Consider the following 14,645-nt stretch of genomic DNA (forward strand, 5'->3'; position numbering starts at 1 on the left):
AATGAATTAAAATTTAAAACAATTATAAAGCTTAAATATTTTCAGATAGCCTATCAACTTTTGAAACTACACAAACTACTGATTACACAAAAAATTGCTTTAGGCAATGTATTCAATCCAAACATTTTTTTAAATGTAAATAACAAGTTTTTTTAAATTAAAATTTAAGTTTTTCAAATTTGTAATAACAACGATCAGCACAAAACTATAAGTATCCCGAATTGTGACGCAACAAGCAACGTAACAGGTTTATAACAAGCCCCTGTAACGAAATAACACTAAGAATATACATAAGAAAGAGGGCCACCACGTGACAACCCACAAACTATGACGACACAAACGACACAATTATAGCTGTTAAAAAAGGTCACGTGATTTATCAATTTCTGATATCAATAAAAAAGTACGAACATGTAATCAAAAAATAACATATTAACATTTTTTACTTTTTAAATAATTATTTTATATTTTGTTTAGCTTGACATTTTAAATAACCACATACAAAAAAGCTTAAAACCATGAACTTTAGATTAACTTAAACTGAAACACATATTTTCGAGCAGAAATGTACATAGGCTACAACAAAAAAGCAAAGCACATTTTAAAATACATATTTTATTTGACAAATTTTTTTCTTTTTATTGTCGCACAATTGTTTTTATTTTGAACCTCCAATATCAATGAAAAAAAGAAATTTAACAATCACTCGACCTCACGGCTGTTGCAACGCTGTTAGCATTTGCAGTTGCAGGGTTGGGATAAAATATAAAACCAGGAGGACAGCTGCAAGTTGCTGTTTTTTGAATGTCGCGCGAGCTCAAAACACGAGAGTAGACAACAAAGTTCTTGATTGAACCCCTGTAAAAATAAAAAAATAAACTTTTGTAAATGTAAAAACCTAATATAGATAGCCCTTTTTTCTATTAAGCCTTAGTCTTAAGTTGTCTTTGTCCCAAGTGTATAATAATCTTGTTTTATTATGCCTGTAAGTTGGGCATTGTTTGCGGCGACTTAAATCTGTCGTAAGTAACAAAAAGTGGCCATACATTTAAACCCTTTTTAAACAAACACCTTCTAATTAAACCGCTTTACAAGTAAACCCCTTTTATTTAAGCCCTTTAAAATTGAACCCTTCGTCTGAACCCCACACAATTAAACCCTTTATCTAAACCCTACTCATTTAGACCACAATGTCTGAACCCCTTACAATAAAACCCCTTAAAATGAACCTTTTACATCTGGACCCCTTACATTTTACCCATATGTGAACCCAAAACCGAATAAAAATCCTACCTGAATGAAAATGTTGAGTGGAACTTCTGTGTTCGACTGCCATTGTTGTAAAGCTGCCCGAAAACCATCATCCTGAATCCCCTGACCCGGGTCCCGTCGTACTGGTTCCTGGACGGATTAACTGCCACTCCATTAACATACAACCCGGCGCCCTGAGAAGCAGAATCGAACCAAACACAAATATGTTCCTGGAACAAAAAATTGGTTTCTGATTAATATACGTTACTAAAAGTCCAGTAGTGTGGTTACAGGCCGAAAGATTTTGGGTTTAAGCCACACTATTCGACCTTTAGAATATAACTACAAACACGATGCTGAAAAAATAGAAAAATCGTTGGCAACAGCAGGTTAACTTACTTCTTTGTTCACAGCAAACCCAGTTGAAACAATGAAATCAACATGTTGGTCAGCAATGTTAAATGTTATCGAAGTCCCACTTCGTTCACTAATATGAAGTGCATAAGCGAAAGAGAAGTCATTGGTACTATAATCAAATAGAGCAACATTGCCTCGACTGGGTCGCATAACTGACATACAGAAGGTACCAGCTACTAGATTAGTTAGATTAGCTAAACCTGGTAAACCAGGGCCTCTGTATTCAACGTAATCGCTTGGCAGAGCACGTGGAAATGTAAGTAATGTTGTTGGGCAAGTATTAGCTAAACCAAAAATTTGCAATTCATTAGCAAGTGTATCCACAATTCAGTCGCTTAAATTCAACATAACATCCAAAATTAAAAACGAAGCTACATTTTTAACCCAGAAAATTGTTTTTTATAAAGTCTTACGCTTATAACCTTATTTTTGGTACAGAACTTACGTGATTCGGTTGTTGTAGTTGTTTTCGCTGACGTAACGCTATCTATACCTATAAGAAGTTTAAAAAGAATTAGGAAAATATACAAGCATATTGTAAGAACCGTTTAAGTATGAAAAATTGATAGTATTAGGATTTAATCTCACCTACAAAACGGCCCGAACTTCTAATCGTATCTTCCAAAGCTGTAAACAATACATTTACTTTAGATTTGTAAAATTTAGCTTTATATTAAATGCAAACTTACCGTTTATTCGACGAGTCAATACATCTACTTGTGCCTCCAATCTAGTGACATCACGAGTGGCGTCACCACCGTCACCTCTTTCCCCTTTCAATCCCTGACCTCCGGGTCTACCATCGTCCCCGCGTTCGCCTTTTGTTCCTGGAATCCCGAACCCGTTTCTTCCAGGATCACCATCTCTTCCCGGAGATCCCTTACTTCCTTTCGCACCATCGACCCCAGGAATTCCAAATCCGATTTCACCCCTTAAACCCATTTCTCCAGCGCGCCCCGCGGCACCAGCAACACCGGGCTCACCTTTGCGGCCTTGGAAACCGGCAGCTCCGGTCTCCCCGGTCGGACCCCGGTCTCCTCTGTTTCCCTTACACCGACAAAATCCTAAGATTTCCGCAGGCGAGGCATTTCCGGCAGGGCCCTGCTTTCCCGGGATCCCAGGTGGTCCCCGGGATCCGTTGCTAGTCCCACAAACTAAACGAACCCGTCTCGGAGTCATGGCGACCGTCAGTGACGTCAACAATGAAAACGCGACTATAAATTTAATCATTTTTTTTTGTTTTTTACTTTTTTTACAATAATTAAATTTTTTTATACTCTAAAAGTCGACTTACACGAATAAAAATTTAAATTTAATAAAAAATTTACTATAAACTCATGTAAAACTGTAGTACTTGGTTCAACAACGTTCGAAGAACTACTAAATCGTAATAACACAAATCCGATATCGAAATTCGTAACAAAATTGCTTCAAGCAGTTTATTAATCACAAAAATTTCTCAACCGAGTGTTTAAAATGTTGTGGTTCACAAAATCAAGTTCGTAATATCTCGAAACATTAAAAGTAGCCCATGGCTGTTTTTTTCGCGTTTTAAAATCGAGTTAATCATCGCGTTTTTGTTTTGTAAGTTGCAAAGAAGTCATCAATTCGAGAAAGTCGTAACAATTGTTGATTAAAAATAACGAATTTTATGAATTTTGATTACTCATCAAAATGTGTTTTTTTAAACAACTAAATATATTAGCCACTATATATATACCAAGAAACAACATCTTATTTTAGCACTTACTACACACACAAGAATTTGGTTGTACCGCACTTAAAGATAAACCAAGATTCGAAAAACCATCGGTTAATATAAAAATAATCAGAAACCCACACATCCAAATATATTGTTGATAAAATAATTTATTTTTCCTTAGGGTATAAAAAAGGCAGTGATTTGTAATGACGAGTTAATCCACAGAAGAATTACAACACGCGTTATTTTGGATAGATCTAAGAGAACAGCAGCGAAGTGTCTTTAACATTAAATAAAGTAAAACCCATTAAAGGTAATGGCAAATTCCAACCGCTTTTCCATCTATACAGTAGCTGACATATAGACGTGTGTTGAAAAATATTCGGCTAATAAACAAACCAAAAACAAATTCAACATGTTAAGTGGGCTATTAGACGTGTTGTATTATGATGTCATATGACGACACAATATTAGTCGCTACCCGCCCGCTTATACCAACATCTAGCCCTAAAATCCTCGCTACACGAAATGAAAGCAGATATAGTTGGCGAGTGAGCGATACGACGCGCAGGGGCTTGATGACCTAAAGATAACAACCGCTGTCTGGCGCCAGAGCGCGAGCACCAACAGCAAAGTGAGACAGTTTGTTCGTCAGGAAATAGAACGTAATCCTCGGTGTGGTTGAAAATTGCTTGTGCACGATGGGCCTGGATATAAAACTCAAAATAATTAGTAATTACTCCAAGCAATCAAGGCCCAAAGTTCTGCCAAACCACATATAAATTAGTTGATAATAAAGCAATACCACAGATTAGATAATAGCCGAAGTAGCAAAAGCAAACTCTAGGAAATGACGAAATAATTGGTGGAATAATAGACTCACATTTTATAATTTATTAAGCACCAGATTCAAAATGTAAAGCTGGGTTTATTAACATTGTGTTAAATACTGATCCCATTTTGAGATAAGTGCTATAGCCAAGTTTTTGCCAGTGTAGAAATAACAAAAGTAACTACTGGCAAGAACACTTGCTACACCACCATGAGGCCGTGGGTTCAATCCCCACTGATCTCATGCTGTAGCGCCCTTGAGTAAGGTGCTATAAACCGTATGAACTCCTGCTGAGCCAGCACTTAATCAGCAGCATAATTATCGAGCAATTATAATCTATAATATCCCAAACTGCCACAGGCAACTTGAGACTGGGTCGGAGTAACTAATGTTACTCTATGTTTAGGTCTCGCATTTGACCTTCCCACATCGAGGATAAATATATATACAAAAAAAAGTTACCCTATGATAGTCAAGAAAATGGCAATTTCAAACATAGAACAAATCAACAAATACATCACCTGTTTTCCACTTAGTTCTGCTCCTGTGTATACCATTACAGGTTGTCCTGGTGAAGCTAAATCCCACAATCTTGCAACACTATCCTTGCCACTGGTGAGCAAATATTTTCCATTTCTTGAGAACACGGTGGAACACACCTCATCGTTGTCATGGGCACCTGGGTAGGTTGCCACACAGCGGTTACTAACCCCATCCCATATCTAAAATGCGAAAAAAAATATAAAAAGGTTTATACAACCACAGAAGACTTTAAATTCACAAAAATAAAATATTTTTAGGTATCTACCCATACTATTGAAAAACAACATTTTACATATTTTTAGGGCAAATTATTTACATAAATAACGAGCATTTTCCAAAGTAAGTAAAGATTGATAAAAATGATTAAGTAAAGATTGATATATGAGTAAGTAAAGATTGATAAAAATGATCCACTGTTTGTAAAATAGCGTTTAAAAGCATATGGTTTTCTATCAACTGTCTATTCAGTAAATAATTACAATAATACGACAGTAAACCATAATTTAAAAAGTAAAAAGTTTAAATATTTTTAGACTTTTAATTAAGGACCCACTTTGATAGCACCATCTTTGCTTCCAGAGGCATAGATGTTCCCAGTCGGACTATAACACAAACAATTCACTGAACTTTTGTGTTGATCAGCAGCTTGGCTTCCAACAAAACACTGAAAAGTTTCGAGGTCATATAATCTAATCACAGGGTGGTTAGTTCCAACTAAAAGGCAATCACCTAGAAGTAAAAATACATATTTTTTAAATAAATTGAAATGTATAAGACATTGATTTTCTTTTTTTTATCTATATTGCGTTATATAAGTAAAATGATTTTTTAAAGCATAAACAAAAACTAGATCAAAGTGAAGGCATTAACTATAACAAAATTAATCCCTTTTTTTCATTTTTTTTGGAGAGTAAGTGACTAAATTATATATATACTAAATAAAAGTTTTTATATCTAATATTTTGTTAATATGTTCACTTACATAAATACTTTAATAATATATAGTAAAAAACAAAAATAATCTTTTTTTTACCAAACTGTTAAAATATCAATAAAATTTTAAGTAAGTAACTAAATTAAAAAAATAGTCTTTATATCTAAATGTTTTTCAATTAACATAATGCTTGCCCAGTTTTAAACTCACCAGTAGGATGAAGAGCAACTTCCCTCACCATCTCAACCTCCTTGATCGTCTTCGAAGCTCTTTTTGCCGAACTTTTCGTAAAATCAAAAACTTTGACAGTGTAGTCTTTTGACCCAGATATTAGGATCTAAAAACAGTAAAAAACATTAAATTTCTGGTGAGCTTAGTTTTACATAAAAAAGGGAACTGTTTTACTTGCAATATTGTTTATAAAATACCCCAATATTAAAGTAAATTTTTATTTAGAGTATGTACTGTATGAGCAGTGGTTAAAATAAAATGTATAGCAGAAGTTAAAAAAAGTAATTTCTAATTTAAAAAGCATAACAACATCAATTAACGTTGTTTCCAGTAACAACATAGATTCTATTGTTTATAACAGTATATATATTTAATATATTCAAAAATAGCTTAACAAAAATCAATTATTTTTAAAAATCTTGTAGTATACATACCTGTTGGGTTGGGTGGAATGCGATGGTTGTAATTTCATCGACGTGATCGTACAAAGTTCTTACCACTGGGTGATCAGCCATGTTCTGTGATTGGTCCATTCCGTTAATATCGCCGGGGTTAAAACTTTTAGCTAACATTCTTTCTACATCCTAAAAAATGTTTTTATATACAATTTTTTTTTCAATTTTGTTTTTAAAACTTTATTTTTTATTGTTTAACATATATAAACAACATTTTTAAATTTTATTTTTAACCTTTGTAAACCATATATTCTTATAATTAATACTTAAAAATGATAAAAGATTTATTATATTGATTTAATTTACAACAACTTATTAATCCATATTTACAAACTTAAAAAATACAATTTTGAAGAACAAAAACTTACTAAAACTTTAATAGAAGTATCAACTGATCCAGTAGCAATATACTGTCCATTTTGTGAGAATGTGGCTGCTCGGCAAGGAGCTTTATGGGCAGTTACATAACAGGTTTCATACTGGATTGCTTCAGGTGAAATAATCTAAGAAAAAAACTAATTATATGTCCATGTGTAAAACAATTCTTTCTAACCAAAATTTAACAAACCTGAATTTCACTCTCAAACTCAAGATCAATTCCTCTTCCTGGAGCAAAAGAATCCACTGAGCTCATCATTTCTTCCTTGTCTCTTTCAACCTGATATTAAACCCATACAAATGAACCTTTTAACTCGGTACAGAAATGAATTTAACATTTAAATGTTTTCTAGTAAAAATTATTGATTTGTTTATAAATTCATGAGGACCTGGTTTTAATCTTCGGAATAATTTTTTAATTTTTGGTCTTAATTTAGAGTTATGAGTATAATTTAAACTTTAAATTGGATCAGTTGAAAGTTTATTTCTTTGTTTTTAGATCTAAAGTCCCCGATTTGAATCCCGGTGTTTAATTTATTAAAATACAAACAAAATAAACATAATAGTAGTATTTTAAGCATAATAAAATAAACCTAATGACCAAAAATACCTGATCATAGCCAGCAGAAAATGTTTTAAATAAATTATCCGAAGGGATACATGGTGTTACTGGTTTGACTTGAGATATTAAAGATTTCGAGATTGCAATATAACCATCATTTTGAAGTTGACCTATTATTGCTCGATACAATTTCTCCCGCATTTTTACTTCATCATTTTTATATGAATACGCCATTTTTTAATTTAATTTTTTTTTATTGGAATTCTTATTTGTCTCTAGAAGGAAGTATAATAATATAATAAAAATTTAAATGGGACCAAAATAACGATAATAACATAAAAAAAGTATACAAATTAGTGGTTAAATGCCTTGCAACAAAAACTGTATTGACAATTATTAAAAATACAAAAGACTAACTAACCCAACATTGACAAGTGTACAGTAACAAAGTTATAACAGCAAAATCATACAATTAACAATAATATAAATACTTGAATAAAATAAAACTATGAACTGCTACATAATACATCATTTGCATTTTTACGTTTTTAAATAACTGCATTTGACATGATCGGATATATACATATCTTTTAAAGTACTCTCACTACAGACACACAACTATGTAGGCCAATAGTGTTAATAAATGTATAATTTCAAGCATTAAACCTTAATAAGTAAAGTTTTTTTTCAATTTTTTTACAAACAAACAAAGTAAACGCACGTGTCGTCTGCAAAACAACGGTGCTCATTTGGGCATAAAATAAAAAAAAACAGTAATTAGGTCTCGTTCTGGCACCAAAAATGAAAGAATTAATATAAAAATGTACCAAACATTATCATTATGTAAAGATTAAAATTAAAAAAAATTCATATAGTAAATATAACACTAAAAACTTACAAGATTGTAAATAAAGTTATTTTTTAGGATTGTTCACAAATTGCACCAAGAAATCTGCAATAGTATCAACTATAACTTCTAGACTTTCATTTCTTAAATTAACAATTTCCAATCCAATTAAAACTTTTCCAATAATTCCGTCGGTTGCAAGCCCAAGTATATTTATCCATAACCTTAGTTCACTGACTGGGTCTTTTAGATTCTTTTTCTCAGTAGAGAAAAATTTTTCAATCGGTTTTCGTAGCATATACTTATCAAGAGTGTTGATAAATTTTTCTCTTTTTTCTTGGTTTAATGCTTTGAAACTTTTTGGAAGACTCTTATTAACACATTCCATTAAATATCTGCTTATTGGTATTTTTTTGCGCTTCTGTCCATCAAGGTTTGATTGTTTTGCATTTGAACGTAAGTTTTGCTTCAAACTTTTGAAAAACAATTTCCCTTCTGTTTTAATCGTTGTTGACTGGTCATTCTGCCCCCCACTACAAAGCATAACCCCCAAAACCGCCTTAATTATAATATCCAAGTCATTCTTTTTCGGTAAATGCTGTGTTTCTGTATTTCCACTAGAGTGTGCGACTGAGTCTGTTGAATTTTCCACTTGATCCAACTTTTTTGTCACGTTGTGATATAATAACTTCAGTTGAAAAATTTGATCCTCAGTAAGACCCAAATAATCGGTAACAGCTGTAATTAAAACGTTGGTTCTTGGCAACTCAATTGAACTAGTATTCTCAGTGTCAGCCGAAGATAAACTATTATTAAGTTTCTTAACTAGTTCTAGAAGAGTCATAGCTATAATGCCATTCCCATGTTTTTGCGTTTTTTCTCCTTTTTCTTGCAGTTGAACAGCTTCGTCTAGTTCGGGGCCATCCATTTCTTCGACTCTCATAATATATTCAATAGCTTCTTGTTGGTCAGTAACTAGTAAAGCCATGAGGTAAACAGGCACTTTTTTGAGATCAAAACATACCTTCTTTTCGTCCATCATTAAGTTTTCTTGCAGAGCTGACATAATAACAAAATAATCAACTGCACTTTGCAGTCCTATCTCATTCAGCAGTTGTAACTTATCTTCTGTTGCATTACACTCCAAATAATTCTGCTTGTTAGCATCTTCGAAACTAGATTTAAGGCGAACTTCAGATGACAAGGCTAATGCATATTTCAAAGTTCTTTCATCGTTTTCAGAAATGAGATTTTTGTCTTTAAGAGTAGATAAAATATCAAAGCAAGTTAGGTCCTTGCACAAATACTTCCTGGCTAGTATATTTACATAAACACTTGACAAACTACACATCATATTTCGAACATTACGTTTCTCTTCAGGACCAGCATCTTCACATTTGTACAAAACATCAAACGGAATAAACTCACGATCAAGTTTTTCCTTGAAGTGTTTAATGTAAAGCTCATGGTTACTTTGTAGTGCCTTGTGCGAGAGCTGAAGAAATTGTGAATGTATTTCTCTATCCCCAGCTATAAACCTGGTAGTTCCAATCTCATCAATGATTTCCAATGCATCATCAATTGAAGAGCCTTTGACATTTTTTTGCACAAAATCAGGACACAAATATTTTGTCATTTCCTGCGAGGTTTTAATGAGTTCAATGTTTTCTAACATTTTGAAATTGCCCAAGTTATTTAAATCAATTCCAGGTTTTGTCACTTGATCTTTAAACTTCAGTTTAAAACTGTCAAACGATTTAATGTCGTTACTGTTGATTGGCGTTTCCCCCAAGTTAATTAAAACGAAGCTAAATAGAGTTGCAAACCAACGAAAATATTCCAAAATTTCGTCATAATTTTCATTTTCCTCTATCTCATTTTCGAGCAAAATCATGCCCTTAAAATCTGAGTACGGCGTCGTTTTATTACGAGCTAGATATCCTGAACCCACAAGCGAATATCGACATGGGGGATTTCCAATAGCCTGAAATATTTTTGCTGATAAGTCGCAAAATGTTTGTACAAACTCCGACGTCAATTTGTTCTGAATCACAGCCATTGTGTTAATTTTAGATTCTTGAAATTGTTTTATTTTTGCTGGTTCACAATTCTCCATAACTTCAGGCACTTTGACTAATTTACTTAAATCAGCTTGAACACTTTTACGCATTTCCGTAAACCTGAGTTTACATTCGCTAGCTACCGAAATTACATCAAAATTTGGATTTTTAGCCCCGGCCATTTTGAGTAAATGTTGACATAGTTCTTTCAGCTCATTTTTTACTTGGTCTATGTTTTTCACATTTCTAAGTATTGCTTCATTATAAAGAACAGCACATATCAGTAAGCTTAGTTTATCAGGACTTTTCCTTCTATAACATTTTCCGAGTTCGTAAAGTAATTCTCCACATTCTAATTTATTTAACTCCAATCCATCTTCATTCAGCTGATCATTGATTTTTCTAGCTAGGCTTAATTCTGACTTTGACTTATCAATATCCATTGAATCTTTAAATTGTGCGTGCTATATTACAAATGTTACAATATTCACAATGCAGCTAACGCCAATGGTTATAAAGTACAATACAGTACAAACGCAAATATTGAATAATATACTTGAGCTGAATAATATTAAACTATTCGTTCAGCTTTAAAATTTAATTTAAGTTAGCGAAAATGAAACTACTTTGTTTACTCAATCTATGAAGTTATGAAATAAGGTTTCATTTTCGTTTTAAATATTAAATTACAACAACGCATTCCAGGTGCTGCGGATAAAAATTGAAAGTAATATAAACTAATAAAATATAATTTGAAGATACTCAACATTATTTCAGTAACTTGGTTATGTACGAAAATCATTAATAAAAAATGTTATCTTTAAAAACAATTAATTAAAAGCACTCACATTCAAAAAAGGTATGTACACATCTCTTACAAGTCTAAATCTAATAACAAAATAAAAACAATAACCAAGTATGTTACATAATGACATTTATGTTAAAAAAAAAATTCATTTTTAAAGAAATGGTTTTTATATTTCTCTTGGGAAAGGGTCTGCTGTTTTAGCTAATCGTAGAAGTCCTGTCGATTGTAGAAAATTAATTAACATCTTTAATAAAACATTTTTAAATTTCGCTTCTGTTTAAAAAGTTAATTAACGTGACGTTGTTTTACAAATGCAAAGGTATTTTTCTTAGTTTTAAAATCGCACAAAAACTGAATTATAAAGTGCAAACCTATCTTATTTGCCAGTCGAAGGTTGTTTTTATAAATTAATTTTTGTGCTTAAAAGTATTCAATTTTGAGAAGTTTATTGTCAACTTTAAGCTCAATTGAACATTTACCATAAAATACTGGGTTAGGAACACTTAGGTTATTAAACCTATACCCATTACAGTAGGACACTACATTAGTGTCGTCTCTTGCGCGACGTGTGTTGTTCAATTGTTGGTTTATGGTGTAACTTATGTTAACTTCATCTTTTTGCATAGTTTTCGGAAAAAGCAAGGAAAAGGATAAGGACAAGGACCCTTCGCCTGTTCCTTTTTTCCAGCTTACATCACATACAGAATAATCTGTATACTTTTTTTCTGTTTTTTCAATAGTACTAGGTTTAGTGACAACATTACCTGTATCAAGCTGGAGCCATTGAACAGAAGCTGCAATTTTTTTAACAACAAATTCTTTGTCTGCAGATAAAACAACCATGTAACAACCTGCCTTATTATGGTCAAAATTTTGAATAGTAAAACCAGAAATATTTTTAACAGAATCTTCTCCAGTGATATTTAATTCTAATTTGAGTCCTTCTATTGTTATTTGACAAATCCTGACAGCCGTTAAAGAAGTTAAAGTTATAGAGTTGTTGAATGAATGTAAGTTACAATTAAAATATATTCCATCAAGCATTGCATTATGTACAAAAAGTGTTTGATACATTGTATGAGTAGGGTTGTTAAAATGAACACCCGTATAAGGAAGATATTGCTGATCGTTCATATTAAAAAAAAACTTTTTTTCAGAGAAAATTTCTGTTAATCCAACTCTGATAACGCCAGAGTGATTTACAACAAAACCAGTGCTGAAATGCACTTCACAATATGATGATATTAGCTCCCAGAATTTTTCATCATTGGCATGGAAATTTGCAGCACCCAAGTTTTCGTAAACCCAGCCAGGTGCAAATAAGGCAGTGGACAAGTTACATCTAAACATACATGAGTGATCACAACAAACTTAAAGAATTTATTTGTTAAATACCTATGTAAAAATACAACAACAAGAATTATTATATTCACCCTAACTTGGTCTAAGGTGACCTATAAATCTAATGATTTTGTCTAGATATTAATCTTTACCGGCAGCGTGGTGTAGTGGTGAGAACACTTGCCACACCACACATGAGGTCGTGGGTTCAATCCTGACTGATCTCATGCTGTAGCGCCCTTGAGCACTTAATCAGCAGCTTAATTTTTAGGCAATTATATTCTATAATATCGCAAACTGTCACAGGCAACTCAAAACTGGGTCGGAGTAACTGATGTTACTCTATGTTTAAGTCGCGCATTCGACTTTACCACATCGAGGATAAATATATATCCAAAAAAAAAATCTGCTAATTGTTTTTAACCCATCAGAGTAAGCAATAAACTTAGCTTTAAGACTGTATGACATAAGGACAAATTAAACCAATGACCAAATCAACTACAATTAAGTATTGGTTTGTTTACCTTTTTATTACTTCTAATGCCTCAAAGGTATTGTACCCGCCTCCCCCATAACAACCCCTACCAAAAACATCAACCCCCACAAATACATCTACTGCCCTTTGGTGTGCATTATTGTACGATGATTTTAGATTGTCCTCAGTCCAGGTGTAATTCAAGAATATGCCATCGCAGACATCGAAAAAACAACTAAAAATTAAGGTTTTTATTAATCAAAACGCAAATTAAAAAAAGTTTTACATTTTGATATTAACAAACCTGTTATTTTTATTTAACTCATTCTGCCATTGAAGTTCCCCTTTAACAGTGACACTGTCATACCAGATAACCTTGGAGTTTTTATCAACGCTCTTCATTTGTTTTGTTAAATATTCAACAAAACTTATTAGAGAAGGAACTTGAGATAACTAAAAATAGTCAAAAATATAGAATGAAATTTAAAGTTTGTAAAAAATGTGTTGTAAAATGTTTATTATATTTTAAAAAAATACCTACATTACAGAAATGTAGGTATAAGAATTATTTATTAACTTATAAAACAAACTTAGAACACCAACCTGCACTTCGTTCTCAATGTTTACCAACCAACCATCAAAGCCATAAAAACTTGCCAGTAATACTAATCGGTCTGCAACAATTTTTCTTATTTCAGGATAAGCTAAGAATGCTTTACATCTAAAGTAATATTTTTTAATTATTATGTAATTACACATACAAACTAAAATAACTGGGTTAGGTACACTTAATTAAAAAAGCTTTCACACCATAGATATACCCACATACAAAAAGTAAAACTAACATATTCAAGATGTAGTGCTACCAATTAAAAATCATATTTAAACTGTTAACATTAATATTTAGAACAACTTGCCTTTTGTATCCAGTACCCCACTCAGTGATAAAAGTTCCAAGAACAGTTACCCCGTTTCTGTGCCCTGCATTGATCCAACCCACTGGGGGGATTGTGACAAAGTTGTGCGAGAAATAAACAAAAATATCCACTTTATCCCAGTGCAAAAAGTGGTAGGGTATGCTTGTCATATTCACACCTTGGACGAATCTAAAGTTAACAAATAAAAAAAATTTATAAGCTTTAATAATCATTTTTAGGATACCTGGATCGCTTGTACTTAAGGTTCTTGGGGATTCTTAGGACCTCAAATAAGAGACAAAATTAGTAAAAACCGTCCAATACAAAAAAAATTAGGTAGCACCGTTAAGTATGAAAGAGAATTAGGCAATTTCTTAAAGTACAAGAAGGAGTTACCCAGCGCAGCAAAGTATAAAAGTGTTTTTGAAAATCATAAAGTACAAATGATCCAGTAAATAAAAAACTTAGTTTTACTTAAAACAAATGCTGAAAAAAAAATTTAACTTTTGCTAAAAAAGTTAAATTTTACTATAATCAAAGACATTTTTTAAGGTGGAATTTCCTTTTAACATATATACGAATACACTCGTAATATATAGCCAACTAATTTTACCTGTCCTCTAAATAACCGCCCTTAAAATCATGGCACACCAGAGTCGATCTTTCACCTTCTTTTATTAACTTGGGATGGTGCGGAACACATGCCACCGAGAACATTTGACCTTTGTCATCAGGGTCATTGGGTTGCCATGCCAACAGATCTTCAAGAGACTTCAGCGGTAAGGTGACAGGAACGCCATCCTCCACACTTCGTCCAACAAAAGTTGATGGAGATTTTAAATCGACAGTTAAATGAAAAGTTTTTGTTTCACTCATTTTGTTAACAATTTAA

At 32.4% G+C, this 14,645-nt stretch overlaps 3 protein-coding genes across 3 annotated transcripts; all 3 read right to left on the minus strand.

Moving 5' to 3' along the window:
• Window positions 1–100: 100 nt before the first annotated feature.
• On the minus strand, window positions 101–3,051 carry LOC145749352 (uncharacterized). The gene is made up of 6 exons (XM_082565099.1): window positions 2,358–3,051; window positions 2,257–2,295; window positions 2,114–2,161; window positions 1,651–1,952; window positions 1,294–1,481; window positions 101–858 (listed from the first exon to the last, which is right to left on the minus strand). Exons 1-6 carry the CDS (start codon window positions 2,896–2,898, stop codon window positions 696–698), a joined length of 1,281 nt encoding a protein of 426 aa, XP_082421225.1. The 5' UTR covers window positions 2,899–3,051; the 3' UTR covers window positions 101–695.
• Window positions 3,052–3,240: 189 nt separating this feature from the next.
• LOC145749351 (cleavage stimulation factor subunit 1-like) lies at window positions 3,241–7,574 on the minus strand. The gene is made up of 8 exons (XM_082565098.1): window positions 7,354–7,574; window positions 6,934–7,023; window positions 6,734–6,868; window positions 6,345–6,494; window positions 5,890–6,016; window positions 5,299–5,474; window positions 4,724–4,924; window positions 3,241–4,077 (listed from the first exon to the last, which is right to left on the minus strand). Exons 1-8 carry the CDS (start codon window positions 7,537–7,539, stop codon window positions 3,841–3,843), a joined length of 1,302 nt encoding a protein of 433 aa, XP_082421224.1. The 5' UTR covers window positions 7,540–7,574; the 3' UTR covers window positions 3,241–3,840.
• Window positions 7,575–11,202: 3,628 nt separating this feature from the next.
• Window positions 11,203–14,629, minus strand: LOC145749520 (cytosolic endo-beta-N-acetylglucosaminidase-like). Its single transcript, XM_082565305.1, has 6 exons — window positions 14,367–14,629; window positions 13,754–13,942; window positions 13,440–13,557; window positions 13,141–13,289; window positions 12,886–13,071; window positions 11,203–12,362 (listed from the first exon to the last, which is right to left on the minus strand). The coding sequence occupies exons 1-6, from the start codon at window positions 14,627–14,629 to the stop codon at window positions 11,441–11,443; spliced, it is 1,827 nt and encodes a 608-aa protein (XP_082421431.1). The 3' UTR covers window positions 11,203–11,440.
• Between the last annotated feature and the right edge of the window lie 16 nt (window positions 14,630–14,645).

The sequence above is a fragment of the Corella eumyota genome, chromosome 4 (assembly GCF_963082875.1).
Source record: "Corella eumyota chromosome 4, kaCorEumy4.1, whole genome shotgun sequence".
Taxonomy (NCBI): Eukaryota; Metazoa; Chordata; class Ascidiacea; order Phlebobranchia; family Corellidae; genus Corella; species Corella eumyota.